We start from the raw sequence: 24094 nt of genomic DNA, 5'->3' as shown, positions 1-24094 counted from the left end.
AACAGAACTTTCTAGTATGTTGCATAGCTGTGCAGACATATTTGCCCTATATATATGTCTGTTTGACTATATTTCAGTTGAACTTTGAGATGTTGCTTTTTTAACTATCTCCCAGCTCTACCACACAAATGTTGCTGTATTGAGCTGTAAAAGAGCAATTGTCTTAGATATGCACATGCTCGCCATGGGCATGGACAAGTTTGGTGCTTGTTATTTTTTTATTGCATTGATCTTTCTTTGCAGGGGAAAAAAAAACCACTGAGGATTTTGTGAGTGTGCACATGACTATCATGGCAAGAGATGATTGTTGTTGCTCACTTACTGGTATGCTAAGAAGTAGAATTTTAGGAAATGCTTGAAGGTTTTAATATGGCACAATAACAAAACAGCACAACTTCCTTCTCCGTGCCTATATACTCTTTTATTTTCTCTTATTTTCACCCTAACAAGATGCACTGTCTTCTGGAAAAAAGCATTCAGCTGATGTTAGCAGACTTAAACTGAATTTGGTGAATGTACACCTTTTTGATTAAGACTAAAATCTGAATGGAACTTTGATGATGGGGATGAAAGTGGTCCTCTAGGGAATTTAATTTCATCTAACACGCACACTCACAAACATACCACAGACCACAGCATGTTCTATAGGGGAATAGGGTCATTTAATCATCTCCTCTACCCTTTCATTCCATCTCATTCTTTCTATATTCTCTGCATTTAATAGGAAAACCAACAATACCTCTGCATGAAGCCATTCTCAATCCTGTTTCCTCTCTCGCTCTCTCTCTCCTCCATCCAGCATCCCAGCATCCCTCTATGTAGGACTCTTTGTGGTAAAGCTCGTTTCTCGCCCTGGCTTTAATTACAAGGTAATTGGTCTCACAAACGAAGGGGAACATAACCTGCAAGTGTGCAAGTAACTGTGTCTATGTGCATACGTGTGTGTGTGTGTGTGTGTGTGTGTGTGTGTGTATGTGAGTGTGTGTGTGTGTGTGTGTGTGTGTGTGTGTGTGTGTTTGTTTGTTTTCTGGGCTCTTACAGGGCATCAGAGAGGGGGCTGTGTAAACAAGTCGCTAGCATCCTGTCATGCAACACTGAAGCGGTTCCCCCCATGGACTGTACTGTCAGTTGCCCCTGAGCCGCCACTCACTCACGCACATACATACACACACATACACACACACACACACACACACACACACACACACACACACACACACACACACACACACACACACACACACACACACACACACACACACACACACACACACACTCAGTTCCATCTTTGCATAAATGTTCAGTGCTGCAAAAGAACAACACGTAATTCTCTGAGCCCTGCTTTGTGAGCTTCCACCAAATCCTTCCTGTCATCAGAGGAAGTAGAAAAAACACCTCACACTTTGTCCTTGTCATTACTCTCTTAGTCCCTCCCCTGAATACACACACATACTATTTAGTCTGTTCAAACACTATAAGACACATCTGAATGAAAAGTGTCAAAACTATTTGTTTCCTAAATCCCACAGTCTGTGTGAACAGTAGGTGTGCATCCGTGTGTGTGTGTGTGTGTGTGTGTGTGTGTGTGTGTGAGAGTGACTGTCGAACACTAGAGGCCCTTCTTTCAAAGCATTAGGAAACACAGGTAACTCCTCAAAACACAGCAGTCCTCCTTTCATGCCAAGGCGAGTGTGCCAGAACAAAGCCCTCTCTCATGTCTGTCATCTCTGCCAAAATATGGAACCACTTGAAGTTGTTGTCCTTCCCCTCTCTATCTTTCTGTGTCTCATCTTGTGTAATGAACCCCTTCTCTTCATTCGCTCAGCCAGGATCCTGGAAGAGAGGGATGGAGCAAAGGAGTACTGAAGAATATCATACAGCATGAAAAGGAAAAGGAAGCTCTGCCATCTGCCAGAGTGTCTCTACGTTTCCAACTCTCTCCTATCTCCTCATTGTGTATCATCAACATCCTTTAGGTACGACTGAAATTAAATTGCAAATTTTCTTTTCTGTCAACAGCTGATCTGCTTTGTAAATGATATGTCCTGTAGTCTCTTGGAAAAAAGGCAGTACAAAGAAAGGGAGCAATTTGTGTCATGAGTGTCATCTGTATGTGTATACAGTTTTGAAATAAAACTTTATTTGCTCATTGCTGAACTTTTTGTTCAAAAAAGGGCTGAAACATCTGCTGGCAACTGCAGCTTACAAGCTACCAACAATATTTTGAAAGCAGTGGTATTGAAGAATAATTACCACCGAAATTAGCATCTAAACTGACCGATCTTGGGAAGTTTTTAAGCTGTTCAATGTGCTACAGATGACAAGCTAATTAGTCTGAAAAATTATGTTTGCAGGCGACTTCTCCTTCAGTTGATGTTTGTGTGCAACACAAGATACAGAATGTGTCCATGCTTGTAGATAAGACATAACACAGACACAATGCCGTTGTAGCTCAGTCTATGTTGGGGTCAGTACCTGGCTCAAGTGGCCACAACAAAAGGGAGACACACCATGATAAACTTTTAACAAAAAGAGTATTTCATTAAATCTATTTAAACCAAATTGAACAACAATATTGTCAATCATATAGCGTATGGCAAATCAAATACTACAATTTAAAACTGTACATAAAACAGTAACTGGCTTATGGTGACACTGACTAAAAACAAACAGGAAGAGCCACAGACTTTGAACAGTCGTTTTGTGGGTCGAGGACATATCACTGTCTATATACTGTAGACAAGCACAAACATCAACTGAAGGAGAAGTGACCTGCTAACATAATTCTGCAGACTAAATAGCTCATCATCTGTAGCACATTTTACAGCGTTAAACCTTCCCAGGATCTGTCAGTTTAAATGCAACTTTATGTGGTTATTATTCTCATAATACCACTGTTTTCAAAATGCTGTCTGTTTATAACTTGTAAGCTGCATTTACCAGCAGTTTTAGCCCTTTTTGACCAAAAGGTTGTTGAGGTACACAAAGTGTAGTTGACATGCATCTCAGCACCTAAAGTTTCCTAACATTTGGAATGTACCACCCCTGGAAGGGGGACTAAATTTAGTTCCTGGTTCGTCTGATTTAAAATGCAGGTTCTTGGTTCCCAGGTGAGCTCCTGTGGTTGAAATGGTTGATTTATGTACGAACTGCTGGCATAGCTGAAAGACATGTACACCGCCCACTTAGAGGTTTGGAGGTTAAAGGAGCATGTCTGTTGCTGCAAGGAAACACTTTCACAAGATTCTTTACTTCAAAATGACTTCACTAACTACAAGAAAGTGGAGTATGTGCAATATCCTTTGCCTAACAAGACATAAAAAACAATGCAGATTTAGCTATAACTCATAGGACTGATGTTTCTTAAATAAACTCTGTACAGAAAGCCTTGTTTGTGTGTTGTGGAAAAACCTGAAATAGAAAACAGCAGCCTGTCAACATCCAACAAATGAGAAATGTCCCTTCAATGCAGTCCTTCAACTAGCACAGCAGGGTGAGAGTAACAGCCTCTATTAGAGCCTGTGTGTGACATTGGGACGTTTTTCCTTTTGTGCAAATTATAAGCAGGGAGCAAACTGTTGCTATGGAGACCGTAGTTAGTGATGCGGTGGGGCAAAGCCACACCAACTAGTATAGAGGAGAGGAGTAAGCTGAACACACTGAGAGGATCACAGAGTTCACAAGCTACTGCAGCCCCCCAGCCCACCCCACCCCACGCCACACACACACACACACACACACACACAGTCCAAGACTCAGGAAAGCAAATAAAAGCCTTTCACTAATATATACTATTCTCTCAGAGCCAGACGTTTTGAATGCTTATTCTGTTTGGTCACATTTGAAAGCTTGGGTGAAGCTTTTTTAACTCTCAAGAATAGGGGCAGAAGAGTGTGTCATTGGCACTGCTGCACAGAAAGAAGATGGGGGTTTGTGGAATGAGATGCCTGCCCTGGAATAGCATTGATCACATCTCACCACCCTTACCTGCCCCCCTATAAGTTATTATAGTGCTGAAAAAAGTCAGCGGATGGATAAATAGATGGGTACGATGAGAGCACAGACTGGTGAAACGAGTAGACAGCAGGATGGATAGCTCGCTAATTTTCCTGAAATAAACTGATGGGAGAGAAGGGCAGCAGATAGCAAGAGGGGACAGAGAGGAGGCAGTTATCTCTAAATATAGTTTCAGTGATGGAAAAGCCACGTTTGGAATGTGTGTGCCTCTATCTGCTAGTGAGTGTCATTTTTTGTCTTCTGTCCCCCCGTATCCACTATTGGCCTCTACCGACAACCACAACAGCAGACGGCCAATTCAATTCAATCTCTGTCTGATTGGAGTTAACAGATCTGATTACCTCTCATAGAAGGCACACACACAAACACGTTCAATGCACACACACTCAAAATACCGCTGTTTGTGCTCTAAGATTCCCCAGGGAAAGATATCTGAGTAAATGGTTGCAGTGATTGTGCCAGATAGACTGGATGTGTGCATAATATCCACACGAAGAAGATAATGTGTTTGCTAATCGCACACCAGAGACAAGCAAACACACACTCTCTCGCACACACACACACACACACACACACACACACACACACACACACACACACACACACACACACACACACACAAAGGCTAACAGCTGCACAGCTATAACCCTTAACCACTCTTTTCATGCTGATGGCTGCCAGCTACACTGTAGAAACACCCTCCCACACATCCTCAGCCAAATCCCATTGTGGGAGAGTCGTGATTTTTTAGAGTTGTGATGACAGTTGACTGCGTGTGTTGACAGCAGCGGAAGTTATTATAACTTGTAATCATATTCTGTGTCACATCATGAAAGACAGAAAAGCATCAGTGAATGTTTTATTTGAACATTTAATGATGTTATGAATACAATACTGCAAACAGAAAAAGAAAACAAACTTTATCATCTGTTGGTCAGAGTGGGCGAAAAAATCCCCAAAATACAAACTTTATTATGTTTAAAAATAGGATTTTAGAAATAAATAATATCCAAATGAGTGCTGGTTACCTGCCAAAGTGGCTATTTGGGTAGACAAGCTTACCAGTCATAGTCACAGTTTACCAACATATTCATTCACAACCCTGATAATGTCCGTACATATTGTAGCAACAATACAGGCTTGATGCCAGCTTTGCAGAGATATGCCAAAATCAGCAGTTTATATAGTGGGATTCCACAATTTTGAGCTGATCTTTATTTCACGCTTTTTGTTTAGTTTTACCAGAATGGAACCGCTGTAGAAACTGAACTTCACGCTGCATCAACTGTGAATAAACACCGCAGACAATTTGCTTTTTCTGCGTTATGCAACTAAACTAAATTAGAGTACTGTAAAATAAAACTCCACTGTCTCTCAGCCTGAGACCAACCTTTGTACCCTGTTTTACTCAGAGATCCTTACAAAGCGGAGCATACGTTCATTAAGTATGCTGTAACGGCTTAAGTGTTATCTGTCATTATATTAATTACACTACATTTGACAAAATGCAGTGTTGTTGAAATCCTACGCTGTGATGCCAGAATGATTTGCTTGCACGGTGAAAGTGTGAAATGTGGTTCAAAGATTCTCCAGAGAAAGGCGTCCACGGTTCATCGTACTTCATTAGCAAGGTGGGCGCTGAGATGTAAAAGTTTTAAGCGGAGACAAACTGTCTGCAGCTGTTGGGCTCTTCAAAAATGTCAAATTTGCTTGCTGTTCTAATTTGACATTCACATAAAAGGTTTTGCGCTGGCAGACTGTCAGCTCCATGTTTTATTGATAATGAAGAATATCTAAATGTGTTTCCTTTTAAAAAACTTGGAGTCATATCCCTTTGCATAAGACGGTCACAAACAGCGCTGCACAACATCCACCCTGCATTATGGACTGCATTATATTGAGAGGTGTTTCTATTTTCTGCCTTCTGCCATTGTTCCAATGTTCCATGTTTTGCAGGGACACAAGTAGACGAGGTGGGAGAGGAAGGAGGCGGGGGCGAGAGAAAATCAGAGAGGGATAGAGAGGTATAGAGATGTAATCTTTATGGTTTTAGTGAGGATTAACCACTATACTTCAAGAATCGAGCCCGACCAACAAGACAGACTGATTCACTGTCAGGGGAAGCAGAGAGCCGCAGTTATTCACCTCAGGTCATGTAAATGCTAAAGGTCAGAGGTTATCTCTGTTTGGTCATGGTAATTCAATAAAAACCTTCTGGTAGAGAAAAAAACTTCTCTTAGAAGAATGACCCCTGAGCTCACCGATGAAACGTAATTGTATGTACAAAAAAAACCCCTACATGCACTCATAGACTCACAGATACACACTGACACACAGACCCAGACACACACCCTGTGATTAATGTGTGACACGCAGCAGTCCCATAGTCCTTTTCATTACATTCTTCACCACAGAACTGTGAAACAAAGGCCTGAGATTAAACAGCTCTCCTTCACATTGACTCATTAGTCTCCCTCACTCTCTCTCTCTCTCTTCGTGATCAGTCTCTTTGCTGCATCTCACTCGTTCAGGGCAAGGTCATTTAGGAGTCAGAGCAGTGGGCGGAGGAGGAGGATGAGAAGGGATATTACAAGAGTGAAAGACTATCCCGGCAGGGATTCTCACCCTAATGATGATCGGCTATTCAGTGGATCTATTTTCGCTGAAATCCAGCTACTCAAAAGAGAGTGAGTGAGACAGTGGGCAAGTGGGCTGGACCAAAACAGAAACATGTGTAGGTACTGTATGTTTCAGGTCATAGACATGAGCACGCTAAAAGGAACATTAGCAAAGTTTCCTATTCCCAGAGCATGCTCGTTGCTTGTGTGTGGTATATGATTGCATTTTGCTTTCATCACCCTGCTGAGTGTGTGTGTGTGTGTGTGTGTGTGTGTGTGTGTGTGTATCTGTGTCTGTCAGGAAGAATGACCCAGATCAGAACAGAGATAGATAAGTACTCTATGTGAGCCCAGCTCAAATTCTACACAACATTAAAAAAAGAGGTGCAGATACAAGATACAAGACAAGGTGAAATGTAGTGTGTGAGTGTGTGAGTGTGTGTCTGTGCGCATTTGTGTGAGAGAGAGAGAGACACACACACACACACACACACACACACACACGTACAGGGGAAGAAGGCAGAGAAGAGAAGCTAAAAACCCTCAAGTCTGAATGCTGAAGGCAAACCATTCATCTTTCCTCTCATATGCTCTTCTGGGCTTCAATCCCAGTCCCAGTGTGTGTGTGTGTGTGTGTGTGTGTGTGTGTGTGTGTCTGCATCTCCCCACATATGGAGAGCAGTCTGAATGATGAACATGATCTCCATTGCAGCAGAACAATACTGTTTCTAAATAGGACATGAGAGGCATTCAGCCTTCCCTCACACACTGCGTATGGGGGAACTGATGCTTGTTTGCAGGGGCTGAAACGCACCGTGTGCAATGAGGCATCTGCTGCAGGTGATAGTGTGTGTGTGTGTGTGTGTGTGTGTGTGTGTGTGTGTGTGTGTGTGTGTGTACACGTGTGTGTGTTTCTGTGTGGTTGTGTGCATCCAATAAGTGTTGTTCCCAACGGTGTTCAGAGTTTTCGCTACATCAATCAGATGCTTATTCAGAGAATGCTAGGCGTCGCTCTCGCAGTTGGGCAGGTGGCACCGAGCAGCTGGGTGATGGCTGCCAGCCTGGCCCCTGGCATCACCTCTGCTCTGAGACCACCCAGGCCTGCTCTCATACACCTGCTAGCTACCTGCCTCTGGAGCTTTTCACACCTGGATCTGTTTGCTTCTCACAACCACAACATCCCCGCACCTGTTTGGTGGCAAGCTACTGTGCCGTAATACCCCCATACCTGTTAATTAGCTATGAACAACAGCAGCCCTGCATTCTGTTGTCTGACCCAAATCCATCATCAAGACACAATTAATAAAGAGAAAAAAGTAGCTGACAAATGTGTGTTTGTGTCTAACAACAGTTTTTTTACCAGTACTAAGGGTACAGCCTTAGAAGGTAATTAGTTTTTGTTATACACTGTTCACAGTAATGTAGCAGTGTGACACATTTTCTGCTTTTGTCAAGAGCAAGTACAACATGGCAGAGGAGGCTGGATGCCTGGATATGTCGGAACATTCTCTATTTTCAATGTTTTGCAATGTAAAGATGAGAATAACGCTGTAATTTGTCTTTAAAGTAAAAAAAATTAAAAATGTGTCCAGGCCAGAATAATATCAGGAAACCTGACAAAGCAATATGATGAAGCACGGGCACACCTATGTGAAACTTGTCTTATTACAGATAAGAATTTCTACACCACTGGTACACAGACTAGGAACGTTTTTCCAACAGCTGGCTCAAACATGGTGCAAGAGGTTGTATCTAGGGTAAGAATCAGTTTTTTTTTTCAGACAAATTCTAACCAAAGTACAAATAACAGGTAAGGATTCAGTCTAATCTAAAAGTAAGTAGTAAAGAGATTTCTTTTCTTTTAGAGTAATAAGGAAACAACTTAGAAGAGTGATAAATAACTTCCTTAACACAGTTTCTGTACAACAGGTGTGAGACTGTACTTACCTTTCCTCTTGGAGTCCCGTCTGACGCTGCTGGGCCTGACCGCTGGCTGTAGCTCTGTCTCTGTTGACATCCTCAGGCTCCAACTGGGCTAGACTCCGCTCCGCTTGGCTCCGCTGGGCTCCGAGGGTCCAGTACACAGCGTCAGTGCCGGCTGTGCGTGCGTGGGCGCCGGGTGTGTGCGTGGAGGCGCCAGGTGTGTGTGTGGGCACACAGGCTCATGGGAGAGGGATGGGCTTTAGCCCTGACACAACATCCCACACACACCCACAGAGAGCTGGGGAGAAAGAGAGGAAGAAAGAGGTTTGCTTCACTTAGGTTGTGTTTACTCTTGGCAGGCAAAACCTTGCAAGAGTTCTCAGCAGGCATGAGAATGAGCTTGTTTCTGATCGGGGGCCTTGAGCACATGTTGCCAATGGTAACGGGGGAGACCTGCTCTACACTTCCTGCTTCCTGTCAATAATGTGTGTCTGCAAGGACACAAGAACAATCCCACCTCTTCAAACCACTTCCTTCTTCAATCATGTTGGTTTAAAAGCACTAATAATTTCCATTAAATTAAAATTCTAAGTAAGTTGCTGTGAACTTGAACTCACTACAACCATGGTGAGAAAGAAACACAATCCATCAGGTTATAAGCAAGCAAACAGTTTAGCCAGACTATCTAAACCACTTCATTTGGAAGTAAAATATGTGCATCAGAAATGTAGGCTATAATTCCTCATCAGACAGGAAAACTGTGTGCACACAACAGTAAGTACTGTAGACCAAAGTTGAACCAGTCTGGCTATAAACTTATATGGATGCTTACAAGGGTTACTGGGTAATAATTTTATTATATCAATAAATAAGTAACCCAGAGGTTTGAAACCTGTCTGATCATCTGTTCCACATCCTTTTTGTCACATGGTGCTCTGTTCCCAGATCTTGGCAATTCACTTAATGGCTAAATGTTATTATTACCAATAGCAAATATGACCAAAATTAATAAGTCAGGTTCTATGAGTCTGTAGTTTTCCTTTAACTCTACTACTTGTTGCCCTTCCTGGGCCCTGTCCAGTGCCTGATGGGCCTCTCTGGCCCCAGCATTCTGTCCCTTCTTCGCCCATCTGCCACTACTTTATTCTGAAGTGCTGACTGGCAGCGACTACTACAACCTAGCAGCCAAAAACACTCAGATCCGCACTCCAACCCCGTCACGTGAATGCATGAAAACACACACAGATTTACATGCACACACAAATGCAGACAAACTCCTTTCTTACGCAGAGACGCTGAAGTACAAAGACAGCAGGAGACAGCTGCAAGTTGACAAGCCGAATAATGAATCTGACTACCTTCTGAGCTGCTCTTCACCTCTCCGTAGACTATCAGTCTTGACCTCTCTTTCCCTCACAGTCTCCATCTAACACTGGCTGAGTGCGGACTTGAACAAAACGAAAAGACTGGTGCTTCTTGGAGAAGAGGGAAATCTCTCTTATTCTTTTCCTCCCCCTCTCCACGGTGTTTCTGTGTGAATAGGAGGCCCCTGTGAGCCTCAGGCGAGAACAGATGAATTGAGAGGCTTTTAATTTGCAGCAGACAGAACAGAACAGAGTCCATTTAATTCTGCCAGCAGAGGCCATGTCGGCAAAATGCTGACAATATTCTTTATCTGGTCCAAACACACTGGAAAAGTGTGAGTCACTCCAATTACAGGCATTATCAGCAGCACTGTTCCACCAAATGGATGGAGAGAGAGTGAGTATGAAGAGAGGGGTTAGAGGGAAGAGAAATGAACAGACTGGAAAGAAAGTGAGGGGTGAGGGAACATAGAGTGGGTGAGTAAGATAATGAGCAAGGGGTAAAAGGGGAGAGAAAAAAGCCCAAGGAAGTAAAATCAGAAGAGAAAGGATGGAGTTTGAGTGGCTTCAGCTCTAACCCTGAACATGTCCCCCTCTGTCCCTCTCTTCTCTTTCCTTTTTGTTCTCTGAATTCGTTCTTCTACTGCTAGCTGTGAAGTCTTTCAGGCAGCATCTGGAGCTTGTGTTTAAGAAAGGCAGTCTGTTAATCCTCGACTTGGACCAGAACAGAAGCAGTCTAGAAACCTCCCCCCATTGCCTTTAACCCAGAAAATAACAGCTTATATTCTACAACTACCAAAACCAAGATTCAAAGACATGTTTATGTGGGTTTCACATTGAACGTATAATCCAAAAGAAAAAAGAAAAGATTATGAAATGAGTTTCTAAATCGCTCCTATGAGAGCACAACTCACTTAGTTGAAGAAGTCCAACTCATCCAAGCACTACAAGCACAACAACCACAAGCCCACTAGTCAAAATGAGCAAGATACAAGATACAAGATTCTGAGGCTGAAAATGAAAAATCTACTTCAGCACTGCGCTCTCCAGACTTCTCCAAGGCTCCAGACATATGGTTGTTTCTCCAGAGAGTCGCGGAAGAGTTCTACATCTAAGCTATGGTCCCTGGCGGGGAGAACAGGCTAATTTAAAGCAGTCCATGTCTAGCTTCAGCTGTACAAATTCCCTGCCTCGCACACACACACACACACACACACAGACAACATGAAGGAAGGAGCAGCACCATCAAAAGCCATCGTGAACACTGTAGTGGCGGTTTGACCTGGAATCAGCGCGCAAGCTAAAAGTAGCAGCTGAGCAGGGATGTGAACGTAGCTTAGTGTGTCTGGATTTAGACAGCAATCTGAAGCCACACCAGAGGAGGAGACACGGACTGGAGGAAAGGAGGAGAGAGGAACGAGCAGTAAATTGAACGTCCGTAAATGGGGCACTGCCAACAGGCGTGAGTGGGTGATGTGAGGATCTGCCTGTGTGTGTGTGTGTATGTGCGTGTGTGTGTGTGTGTGTGCGCACTCCACTGTATGTGTGTGTGACTTGATAAACAGGATGCTGCCAAAAGGAGCTTAATGCCCAGAAATCATCTGCAGCTACAGTAAAGTCTGCCAGGCGACAGGAAAGAAAAAAGAAAGAAAGAGAGAAAAGGGAGAAAAGGGAGGAGGTTGCTGCCTCTCTACCCCCTTTCTCTCTCCCACCTCCCACTCTCAGGGTAATTGTGTTCTGTCCATCAGGCTCAGAGTTAGATTAGTGACTCCACTCATTCAGCTCTTCTGCCATCTCAATAATGAATAATCATAGAGACCACCTCTACAGTACATTTCTCACTACCTGAGCTCTGTCCATCTTCTGCCTCCTCCTCCTCCCCCCTTCCCCTTTCACCAACGCCACCTTTGTATCCTGCAGAGGCCTTATCAGTACAACATTTCTCCTCTGAGCTGTACACGTTGATGAATAACCATGCCTGCATGTACCAAAGGTTATCCCGTGTTAAATTCTGCCATGGTTCAGATGTCTTAATGGCAAACAAACAATCTTTCTATTAACTCTATTAACAATCAGACACAATCAAACGCTCCTAGTTTTAGGTGCCCGGATGGCTTATCATAGCATGAAATGTCGACAAAGTTCGCTAGCAAACCAAAGAGAGAAATGTCAATCGAAGACCATTCTATCTGAAAAAAAAAACAAAACAAAGATTTAGCTCAACAGCAAAAAGTAAGGATATAAAATATAGAGACGTACCAGTTTATAATCTGTAGTAGGTAAAATACCACTGAACTTTGGTAGTCTGACCAACTGAGGAAGAAGCGAAGAGTGGCGAAGAGTGAAAGTGAGCGTAACGGATAAGAGCAGAAGAAAGGGTGAAAGCTCAACTAGTGGAGGTTAGAGGACAAGACGCACCAATGGGTGAATGAGTTGATAGACTGTGCCTATGAAAAAATGACCTGAGAATATGAGCTGTGGGTTCACAGTTCAGTGTCACACCCAGATAACCGCTGCATATCACTTCACTTTGTCACATACACAGCCAACAATAAATGAAGTGCAGTGTCATTTATCTTAATCTCACATTTATTAAGAGAGTAGCATAGAACAAAATATGATTGATAGATGGTGATGATTAAATGCAGGGGAACTGCAAAACAGACTGCCCAGGATGGTTTATGATACAGGTGCTAACTAGGGAGGAAAAGCAATCCATGTCATTTCCATAATCGAACCACAGCAATGTTAATGATCAATTACAGATTAATCATTAAAAGCCCATAGCATATAAAGTGATGCTTTACTGTGATGAAAACTTTATTTAAATAATTGGTATGGGCTATGAATCCTAAATTAAATAAAATTTAAAAAATTCTATCACTCTGTCAAGCTGCTGCTCCTTCTCGGCCTGCCTTTCTTCAACAAATAGAAAAACAAAATTCAAAAGATTCACCACAATGATTCTGCTCCAGTAACACATTGTCTTGAGGACAATATAATGAGAATAAACATGCGAGGCACTTAGAACAAATCACAACCCATTCTTGGTTTGCAGTAAAGGGCTATAGTGCCTATGTAGAGAGAGAAATAAAAATCTCCTGGCAACAGACTTAAGACTTATTGGTCCTTGTTTGACAATATGGCTCATCTCTGACCCCTAAGCAGTCTGTTCACTGTAACTCCTTGTTGATAAGAAACTGGTGGATTAGTTTGGCAGGTAATCATATCATATTGGTAAAAGAAGAAGTAGTGACAATGAAACGGTTATATGAAGACATACTGGCACTTCTTAACAGTGATTGATTAATAAATCATCAATTGATCATGAATGATTAACGTTTAGCACAAGATTTAACATGTTTTGTGATAAACTATTAATCATTCCATTTTAGACATGTTTTAAAGTATGTAGAAATACTCTTTACTCATAATACTGTGATTAATACTTGAAATGGTTTTCCTACATAAAAAGAAACGTTAGAGAAAGCGTTAAATATTTCTTAGAGGACATATTGGACAGATTTAGCCATAGCCTGCATGTCTGAGACTCAATCAGACACAGACACAGACTCAGATGAGGTGTCTGTTGTACACATTAGCGGTTGTGAAACATACAATAACATCAGCTACAATGTTACAGTGTGTTCACTTTGTCACATTTTAATGTAGTAAGTAGACAGTTGAAGGAAGCTCCAGGGTCTGAGGCACACTCTACCATGTTTGCAGTCGGAACTTTCACTATGCTCACTATACTAACTCTTGCTCTCTGTAAGTCCGCTCTGCGCTGGGGGTTTCTGGTTTCTTTGTCGTGGCATTTGCTAGACAGCGATTGGCTTTCGAATTTGTTATGTACCAAATCTAGCTTGCTCTGGGGTGAATCTCAGATTTTAAGGAAGAGTACAGACATCTCCCCCCTTCAGTAGAGGAATGTGAAAACGCCTCTCCAGTGACAAACTCTGCACAGCTACAAGTCAGTAAATTGGAGGTCTGACATTATAGGGAACATGAACATAAGAAAAACACATTTTTCACTGGAGGGCATCGAGTCATTCTTCTAGCAAATAGTATAAACCTTACATAGTTCCAGCTTTGCAAATGTCTTCTTTTCTTGGTTTTATGTAATAGTAAACTGAAAACATGGTATTTTATTGGGGTTATGGACTGTTTGATGGACAAAACAGGCAATTATAAGATTAGAAGTTCTCTTAGATTTGGGATACTGTGATTGGCATTTTCACTATTATCATATTTTTCATTTTAAAGACAAAATAACTAATTGATTAATCCAGAAAATAACCATCAGACTTATTACACTGCATTGAAGGAAGAAGTATAGTACTTAAAGCTGAACATAGCAAGACCTAGAGACTGTTACTGTTTGGCACAACATCTTGGGTCAGTGCAGTTATCACCTGTTGTGAGGCCGCTCAAAATTTAGATGATCACAGCTCACCAAACCACAGTACAGTTGAAGTGTGACACAGAAGGCCTTTTTGACACTGATCTAAATAGCCATTACACCCGCACAGCACATTAGTAGTGCTGGATTTCAGACAATTCCTCTTGAGGTTGAATAAAAATTGTGACTTTAGTGGTGCCATCTGTACCACATACAAACAACACCTCAAAAAAGTTACTGCAGCTGTCTGGCGGTTAAAGCACCAGCTATTGCAGCAGACTTGGAGGCTTATAAGTACAGCAGTGCAGCTAGTTCAGCAGGCAGTCAGCCAGGCCACCAGCCAGCTAAACAGCACACTGCAGGAGGGAAACATGGAAACAGGGAGCTGCTCTAGGTACTCCACATGGCTCCCTGCCTGCCTGAATGACTAGAAGGAACATTCAGCAGAGGCCTCAACAGGCAAAGGTAAACATACACACATACACACACTTTCCCACCCACAATCTCCTGCCAGAAATAGGATGCTGCACAAGATGATAGACTCACATGCACGTGAGGAAGGCAAATTACCACAAAAACATTGCGCACACACATACAAACTCAAACCCCTCACATCGTCTTCACCTAACCTATTTACAGACACGGGGCTGGAGATATCAAAGCACTGCGCTCTCTTTGGGGAATTCCTCCTTTCTCATGTTTTAAGGGGAAATAGATGAAAACGAATCTCATTCTCCCTGCACCTCCCCTGTGTGTGTGTGTGTGTGTGTGTGTGTCTCCTCTGCCTTGTTAATGTGCTAAAATGTAAATTGGACCTACTCAACAATGTGTGTAAGGCAGAGTGGAAGCTGCGGCTTTGCTGACAGACTGTGGATATGCCTTTATTAACAAACCCACGCTCTGATTCCACCTTTCTGTCTGATCCTTCCTCACTGCCTCCTTCAACCACACTCTACTATTCTACTACATCAAGCCGCATCATTCTTCCCTATCTTCTCTATTAACACACGTAAAACACATTTGCTGAACTTCAGCATTGCATTTAAGGTGCAAATAATTTTGCAACTCATGCTCTGATTCCTCATTCCCAACACTCAGAAACATGTGGAAATGGTGCTGGAGTTCCCTCCTCTCTAATAGTGATTCAGTGATTTATGGTTTCTTGCAGTGAACAGAAGCAGGCAAATGTCAGCAATATGGTAATGGATTTTCATGATCAACCAAGTACAGTACAAAAACACACCAGACCCTCTGACCAACCTTCACCTGACCCTTTAGATACAAATAAAAAAAAATTAATGGATTTTCATGGCATATTTGCTTATTTAATTTCATGCATCAGCGATGGGTGAATGAAAGAATAATCTGTGTACAGGGAATGACAGCAGACACAATAAAGAAGAGGACTGTAGGTTTTGAAGTGTTAGCCGAGAAAGTACCCATGCTCACACTGACAAGTTTTTACAATTTGTCCTGTTGCAACCAGTGTGTCCCCAGCAGCAATCAGCTCTCTGCTCTAGAACACCATCATCACTGAGCTACAGTCCAGTGTGCTGGCCAGTTAAAAGTGTCCACTCAACATGATTTAGATCCCCCACATCCCCTCTGGACCCCCATCAGCAGAGCCTAAAGTGAGTGATGGATTCGCTACATCTGTGGAGTGGAAGAGAGGAGAGGAGGATTCTGGTGCATAAAAATAGAGCCGGAGCCTGCCGGAGCAGAAGACTGAGTCTTAATGAGGGATGCAATCATCAATTATTCAAAACACTTAATCATGGTGTCGCACGATGCTGTTGCACAAACATACACGTGCACACACACACACCTAGAGACAAACGCACACACACAGACGTACCAAGTAGCTTTTCAAACTGTGCCTCTGAAGGCAGACACACAGAGACAGATAGATGGATATGAGGGAAATAAAGATACAGGAAAGGCAGACTGTTGCTTCACTGTGTGTCTGCATTACCTTCTACTGACACAATTAACTAAAAACAGAATACAGTACATGGGTAAACATTACATAATTCAGGAGCCACCTCAGATATATAAATATATACACACACGTTTGCAAACATATAGGGACATTGAAATTAAATTCTATCAGCCATCTATACCCACTTATCCTGTGCCGTGTTACAGGGGGCTGGAGATCTCGCAGGGCGAAAGGCAGGGTACATTTTAGACAACCATTTACACTCACAGGCAGTCGGTTTTCTCATTCTTATGTCTTTGGACTGTTAGAGGAAACTGGAGCACCCAAAGAAAACCAAAGCACACAAGGGACAACACTGCCTGACAATCAGACTGAATGACATTTTAGTTCTCTTCATTCATTCAGCTTGTTCATATTAGCCCATTTCTTGTGGGGGGGGGGTGTTATTTTGTTTCTCTAACCAATCACTAGCGAGTGACGTATTCATCCCGTTGATGTCATTTTCATTCGGCCTGGAACCTGCCCACACTGACGTTTGAAGAGGATTTGATATGATTCACACTGAATAGTTTCTTTGTCAATGCCACTATAAAAATCCTATGCATCCTCTATCCATTACACTCATTCAGTCATGGTAGACTCATCTTTTAGTGCCACAGTAATCTAGCCTCATGTTACCTTAATGAGAAAACAGATCACTGGCGTCAGATCTGTAATGGGTATCGGCAGATCCTTAGTTGGGGTATCAGATTAGGTATCAGGAGGGAAATGTTTGATTAGTGCATCCTTTGCCCACTCTCAAACTCCACAAAACAAAATTATTTTCTCCCCAGTCAGCACACTGATAAAAGTAATAACATAAACACATATAATGTAAATGTATGTCCCTATAAGCATGTGGTGCCTGTTTAGAACAGCTCACAGGAATGTTCTTTAAAGAGTAAAATAGAAAAATAGCACAGTGATGTTCAGTCTCTGCACATGCTTTAACGTAGGAAAGAAAAGACAAGATCTACTGAATGAGAAGGACTGGGTGGTAGAAGAATGGAGAAAGCAATGACTAAGAGAACCTCAGAATGCTTTAGGCTAAACCTTCAACAATATCAGTCCTGAACGTCTTCACTTGCAAGCCGCTGGCAAGCCCTGCCTGAGCATCTCGCTGCCAGCAACTTGTACCGAGACACACATCTGGAGAAGCCAACGGGTGAGCTTTATCGACGGCTTCAAACTCTGTCTGTCAGTCCATTTGCACTGCAGGGGGAGGAACAGATTCTCCACCTCCGTCCTCTGAGCGCAGAGGGAATGTCTAGGTTCAATCTACCCCCTTCAACCCTTGGGAGGAATCCCTGAGGGAATACAAGTACATCTTCTCCCCCAGCCCTCCCTGTGCAGCCTCCTGCCACTAGTGGCCATCAGTCAGTCACAGTTAATGCCTCCTACCCGTGTGTCTAATCGCCCACGCACACTGTCACAGTCGCCTGCCTTGCCAGTTAAAACACAGACAGCCAAACAAAATCAATCTTTACTGAGTGTCCATGTTTAATAAGGCCCTGTTGTTTCTTATGGACTCTGACAACATGATCAGCCCCCATACCACTTCACACAGCGCCAATGTGCGACACAGTAAGACGCAGAGTTAACTCTTTCTCACACTCGATTTTATATTTGTTTGTTGTAATGCTCAGCTGTCCAATCCAACATGCACACACACACACACACACACACACACACACACACACACACACACACACACACACACACACACACACACACACACACACACACACACACACACACACACACACACCAAGCCCAGATAAAGACTGCACCCTCTGATGTCATCAACAGACTCAGAGTGAATCACTATGGGATTGTCAAGACTTAGGACACGATTTGCATAATTCCCATTTGTGAATTCCAAACTCTTTGAACTTTGCGCAAACATTTCCAGCCAAACACACACACACACACACACACACACACACACACACACACCATGGCACTGTGCAAAAATTCTCACACTGCATGTGGAGTCTGTGAAAGTTCCTGGAGGTGAAACTTTCTGCCAGCTCTTGAAATAGACCCTTTTAGCACCCTATGGTCTATTGGACTGCTGGTCTGTCTGAACTCTCACAGAGAGTAGAGGGGCTATTGGCATTCACTTCCCTGTGGGGCTCCGAGTCAATACAAACCTCTCAAAACTCAGAAAAGGGCTGAGTGCGTGTCTGAGCGCATGTGTTTGAATGTGTGTATTTGAGAGAGAGAGACAGAGACAGATATATATATATATATATATATATATATATAGAGAGAGAGAGAGAGAGAGAGAGAGAGAGAGAGAGAGAGAGAGAGAGAGAGAGAGAGAGAGAGAGAGAGAGAGAGGGCTGGATGTTAAAATTCAATAATCATTTTTCCATCTGTAAGCAGGCATCTGAATGATGTCATTTGTTTCAGACATGCTTTAGTACATTAAATGCACTTTGGTGCGTCTATGAAGGTACACACACACATACACACAGACACAGCATCAGTGCTTTAGTGTGTGTGTGTGTGTGTGTGTGTGTGTGTGTGTGTGTGTGTGTGTGTGTGTGTGTGTATCGGTATGTATGTGTATGTGGTGCAGGTAATGATGGTGAGTCCCACCCCGTCAGGGCCCAGCCTCTCAGTGCCATCCATCATAGTGGAGCTACTAATGATACCAATACATACACCAGCACAGAGAGGGCAGGGGGAGCAGTGGAGAGATGTGTGGAAAACAAAAAGGAGGACAGGGATAGAGGAAGAGGAGAGGGAGCCGGAGAGGAAGACTGTTGTGGGGAAAGTAAAAAGAAGCAGCTGGGATTAAAAGAGACAAAGGACAACAAGAATGTTGCTGTTATTACTGTACTGTAGGTTATTTTATATACAAATCCCTGTCACGCCAATAAAGCTAATGTGAATTTGCATTTGAGAGAAAGAGGGGAGAGGAGGAGGAGGAGGAGGAGGAGGAGGGGAAAGGGAGAAGGAGCTGGTAGAAAAGAGGCAACCAGCATGAAGAGGGAAGGAAATGTGCTGTCACAGGCTGAGGAGTGAAAGACTATCTGTGTGACTGGAATAGGCAATCTGATTCTCCCAGTCCTCCTCCTCTCTCTCCAACACACACAAACACACACACAAACACACACACACGCACACACAGTGAACACAACACTGCCCACTGCCAAACACACAGAGAAGCTCAATGCATCTGTGTGTATTAATATTAAAGGCCAGTGGATGCTCCTTGTTTGACTTGACCTCTTAGCTTCTCAGGAATAAGACACAAGTCTGCACTTCTCGAGATTGTCTTTTATTTTTAGGGATGGCTCCATGGAGAATTCCAAAATTACTCTCTGTCTGTAAGAAAGACAGGATTAAATTTAAACAGAATCACCAAGGAGAAGTATTCATATTTTAAGCATTTTTACTAGACACTTTAGCAACGTACCGTCGCTGCTAAATTGGGATTTTTTTAATGTCTCACTGATATTATGTGGTTAAACATGGGAGAATTTTGGTAGACATTAATGAACTTTTCATGAAATGTGGTGTTCAAAAATGTATTCACAGAAAAATGAAAGCTGGAGAAGTGCATTTAAAGAGTACAATCGTTCAAGGAATCCTTTGGGTTTGTTGAAATAACAATAGCTAGAAAATCTGATGGAAAAATAAATTATTAATAAGGCATTTTAATACTGCAAATCTAGAGAATTTCAAGCATTCTTAAAGAGCTCTTCAAAGTAGCCTTAGTATTAAAACCATTTGACCAGGTTGCTGTAAAGAATATTTAAAGGGTAATATATGGCCCCAAAACTTTGTGTACACCTGCTCGGTAATTAAAAACTAGTGTCAACCAACTGCCCAAAATAGGACCTAAAACGACGTCATAACCAATAACAGCTCAATCAAAAAGATTACTTTTGCCAAATTCATCTTTTGATGCAAAATCTGTATTTTCCAGACTACCTTTAGCTCACTCAGAATTCAGCTATATCCGTTGAGAAAGCGACTGAGACAGAAAAGGCTGGAGCACTTCTTTATTTCTTCTCATCTTATTCCCAAGACACATCATCCTCTTTACTTCCTCGAGCAAGATGAAGGCCAGTGGGGCTGTGAAATTAGCCTATCAGATGCCTCCACCAGCTAAAGGAGAACTCTGAATATGCTAATAGACAGGAGATTAAGATATGCAGCTGGGGGCACAACCACATGCACACACATTTACATGCACACACGCCCTCCACACACACACACACACACACACACACACACACACACACACACAGACTAAAACCTTTTATTCTATGATTATAAAGGACAAAATTATATCTCAAGAGCAGAGAGAGCTTTAGAGAATGTTACAGTGTCTTTGATGAGGATACAGGTAATGGAGAGGTTATTTTTTATGTGAAGCTGAACAAAAAAAGAGATAAAAAAGAATAAGATTAAAAAAAGATGTGTGTGCATACTGTATGTATAATGATATACAGAGAACCTAGAGGGAGACTCACTAGATTACACAGGACTCTATCTGCTGCAGGCGGCGGACACAGGTGAGGAAATCCCTCCCTTTCTTCCCCCATCTTTCGTTCAGCCCTACTCCCTTGTTACCATGGTGTTACACAAACAGGAGCAGCCTCCTCCCAACCCCTGACCACCAGCCCCCCCAATCTTCCCTTCCTCGATCTCCTTTAACAACCTACCCATGAAAAATATCATTCCTCCCTTCCCTTTGTCTCTTCTCCTCTGTTTCCCTTCTCTGTCTGATTGCTCATCTTTCTTCATTGCTCTGCCTGTCTCTCTCCCAAGGCTTGCCATCTGTACTGTAACAGGTGCGCTGTGTATGTGACTGATGTGTTTGTTACCTGTAGCGCTGCCTGCAGCCACAGCCTGCCTAGAGAATGGTTGCCTCTGCCTATCCTGACCTACTAGCTACCACTCTATGCTCTTTCTCTTCTCCTTTTCCTCTGTGTCTCCTTCAGATGGCGACAGGAAGAGGAGAGGAGGCAGGAGATGAGAGGTGTAATGAGTTGGGGAGGCAGCAACAAGCTGTCGTGTATTTGTATGTGTGTTTGTATACGTTTGTACCAGCCGTGCTGTGGTGGCGTGTTCACCGTCGTGGAGTTTGGGTAATTAGTCCCACCAGTCTGAGTGTGCGTATGTGAGCAAATGTGTGTGTGTGTGTGTGTGTGTGTGTGTGTGTGTGTGTGTGTGTGTGGTCCGCCGGCTCATCTCATTAGACTCACAGGTGAATGATTAAACACTCTGCAACACCTGGAAGTATTCCTCCTATCCATCCCTCCCATCTCTGCTGTTGTCTTAATTTACAGCCATACCCCTGAGAACTCCCCTGGCCCAGTCACAACACACGCCACAGGATGGCTACACACACCTCACAACACACACACATTATCACTTACGGCCATACCTCACTCTAGAAATGGAGTATGTTACATTGCTGGGTCCACCTACTGGTTTTTAGGTTTTCAAAGTCTCCATTATGTGAACGGTTGACGGTTGGCAGTTCAACCCCCCGTGTGTCCTTAAGCAAGACTTCTAATGGTTAGACCAGTGTATTGCAAGGTAGACTGCCACCGTCTGTGTGTGAGTGAGAGGCAAATAGTAAAGGACTTTAGATAAAAGTGTGATACACATTCCAAGAGAAGACTGCTTTGGGTAGCGGGGCAATGCTTGCGTTTTTTGGTATCTGGTATGCGAGAGAGAGCAGTAGCACCTTCATATCAAAAGAAGTATATGAAGGAAACATGTACTCAGTTCTCTACCAGGCTGCTCCTGATGGATTTTAAACTTATTTTTCATTTGAAGCCTTGATTCATACAACTAGGGATGTTTGCCCCCAGTTCTCAATACAGGGTCCAGTGAATCCATCATTTATAACATCAAATAAAGAATGCTTCCTATTTCATACACAGGCATGAAAACGGGTCAGGGGTGAAAAGGGTGAGAAGAATATTACCCCTCTAGGGGGGCCCGGGGGCTTGGTCCACCAGAAGAAAATTTTGAATATTCCATATTTTAAAGCATCAATGTGATATATTTTGAGATGCATTTTTTGCCAACCTGGGGAGAGCTGGAGAAACTTAACTTCAGCCATGAGTCAAAAATATTATGGCCTCCTTACTAAGTATTATCCAAGCCATTGTCAGCCAGCCTGTCCCTGGGTATAACATTTACAGTATATGAGGCACAATGTGGCTTAATGCATAACCCCCACTAGAGATGGTGGACATGCTGTAACTTCACTTGTCTACTCTTCCATCATGATTGACAGCCAATACAATGTTATGTAATTCAGAGTTTAATACATTTTATTATTTCTTTTTTGTGATTTACCGTTAGCTATAAAAGCTAGCAGCTAACTTTAGTAACAATATCTAGCTAATGTTAGGCTAACGTTAACGATAGCGTGCTCCCTTCTGGCACACGCACTTGTTCGCAGTTCACTGAATCTCTGGTACCTACACCCCCCGCCCGTACCTACCCCCCCAAAAAAAAGTTTGCTCATTGAATCTACACGATTCACATAGGTCACCTATTTTGGTTTCAAAATGGCAAATTTTGCCGAAAGGTGAGTGATTTTCATGTATGCATACAGTCCGATAGCACACAACAGGTTGTGACTCTGATTTAACTCATATTTTCTCAAATGTTGTATGCGAGAGATTTGTTATGCCTACTGTAAGGAGATTATTGTGGTTTTCAAAGTGTTATTTTTTCCTCTTTTGCCCTGCATTGCAGATGGAAAAATAAATCAATAAAAACACCTTTTTACAGAGAGAGATCTGATATGAGAAAAATCTCCTCACAACATAAGATTGGCTCATCCACAACATTTCTTGGCGTGTTAACCTTAGGCTGCTGTAGCTTTTACATTAATGTGACAGCATTCGATTCAGATTAATTACAGGAATGTTACTAGACGAAACCAAGTACGATTACTGTTACTGAGCTTTATGGGGGGAAAAAATGTAAAACCACATTTAGATGATGAAGTACATGTCCAAAAGAGGCTTATAACACACAGGAAAGAATGGTTGAAAGAGATGAGAGAGAGGAAGATTGATCAGCTAGGAGTCCATTGGACAACTGATGAAGATGGAGTACTGACCAATGAGCGCTGGATCATATATCCAGTCTTTACATCCAAACAGAGCACCAGTTACCACACATATAATGAATCATAGACCTACAGTCACAGTAGGAGGCAGTATGTTTTAGAGAAAACCACAGAGGAAGTCACAGCAACACCCAGTCAGTCATTTAATAAACTATACAGGCATCCACTGCAGCGGGCAGACAGTCATATGGCCAGTTGTATGAGGCTCCTGTGATATTATTATTGCGTACGTGTCCCTGAGGGCTGAGATGTGATGGATGTCAGCAGTGTAGGTAATAAATTGCGGAGGTCAATCCACTCTGGTGAAGAGGTCCACTCTCAGGGAAGGCCACCTGATAGACAATGCAGGCTTCAATATTCCCTTCAGCACACATTTCCATTCATTCCTCAGGCCTCAGTTTATCAGACTGGGGATCATTAAGTTGTTCTCTCAAGAGAGCTCTGGGCCAAGGCAGCGTGAGGGGATCACAGCAAGAACTCATTTGAGGGGCGATTTACAGCAAAGGCCAAGGTAAGAGTCTGTTTTCTCCAGACGAACGGAGAGTCTCCAGAGAAGGGGGGGCAGAGAGAGAGAAAGGATGAGAGAGAGAGAAGGAAAGGTGAGACAGTGGACTCATCGCCAGCTCTAAAACCCATTAGACATCTACACAAACGCATGAGGGCACATGCACACAC

The 24094-nt window shown here is 42.8% G+C and overlaps 1 protein-coding gene across 10 annotated transcripts in view; it reads right to left on the bottom strand.

Annotated features, from left to right (window-relative positions):
* dab1a (DAB adaptor protein 1a) overlaps positions 1-24094 on the bottom strand; it is a 185488-nt gene that overhangs the window by 36978 nt on the left and 124416 nt on the right. For 9 of the 10 annotated variants that reach the window (XM_051376792.1, XM_051376790.1, XM_051376795.1 and 6 more), the window contains one exon: positions 8583-8856. In XM_051376792.1, the coding sequence (XP_051232752.1) occupies positions 8583-8652 (70 nt within the window). In that variant the 5' untranslated portion in view covers positions 8653-8856. Of the gene's footprint in view, positions 1-8582; positions 8857-12181; positions 12286-24094 lie in introns of those variants that run through there. The other variant, XM_051376791.1, reaches the window with a different exon arrangement.

The sequence above is a fragment of the Dicentrarchus labrax genome, unplaced genomic scaffold, assembly GCF_905237075.1.
Source record: "Dicentrarchus labrax unplaced genomic scaffold, dlabrax2021, whole genome shotgun sequence".
NCBI lineage: Eukaryota > Metazoa > Chordata > Actinopteri > Moronidae > Dicentrarchus > Dicentrarchus labrax.
The sequence above is the reverse complement of the archived record's forward strand: the minus strand, read 5'-3'. Positions and strand labels throughout refer to the sequence as shown.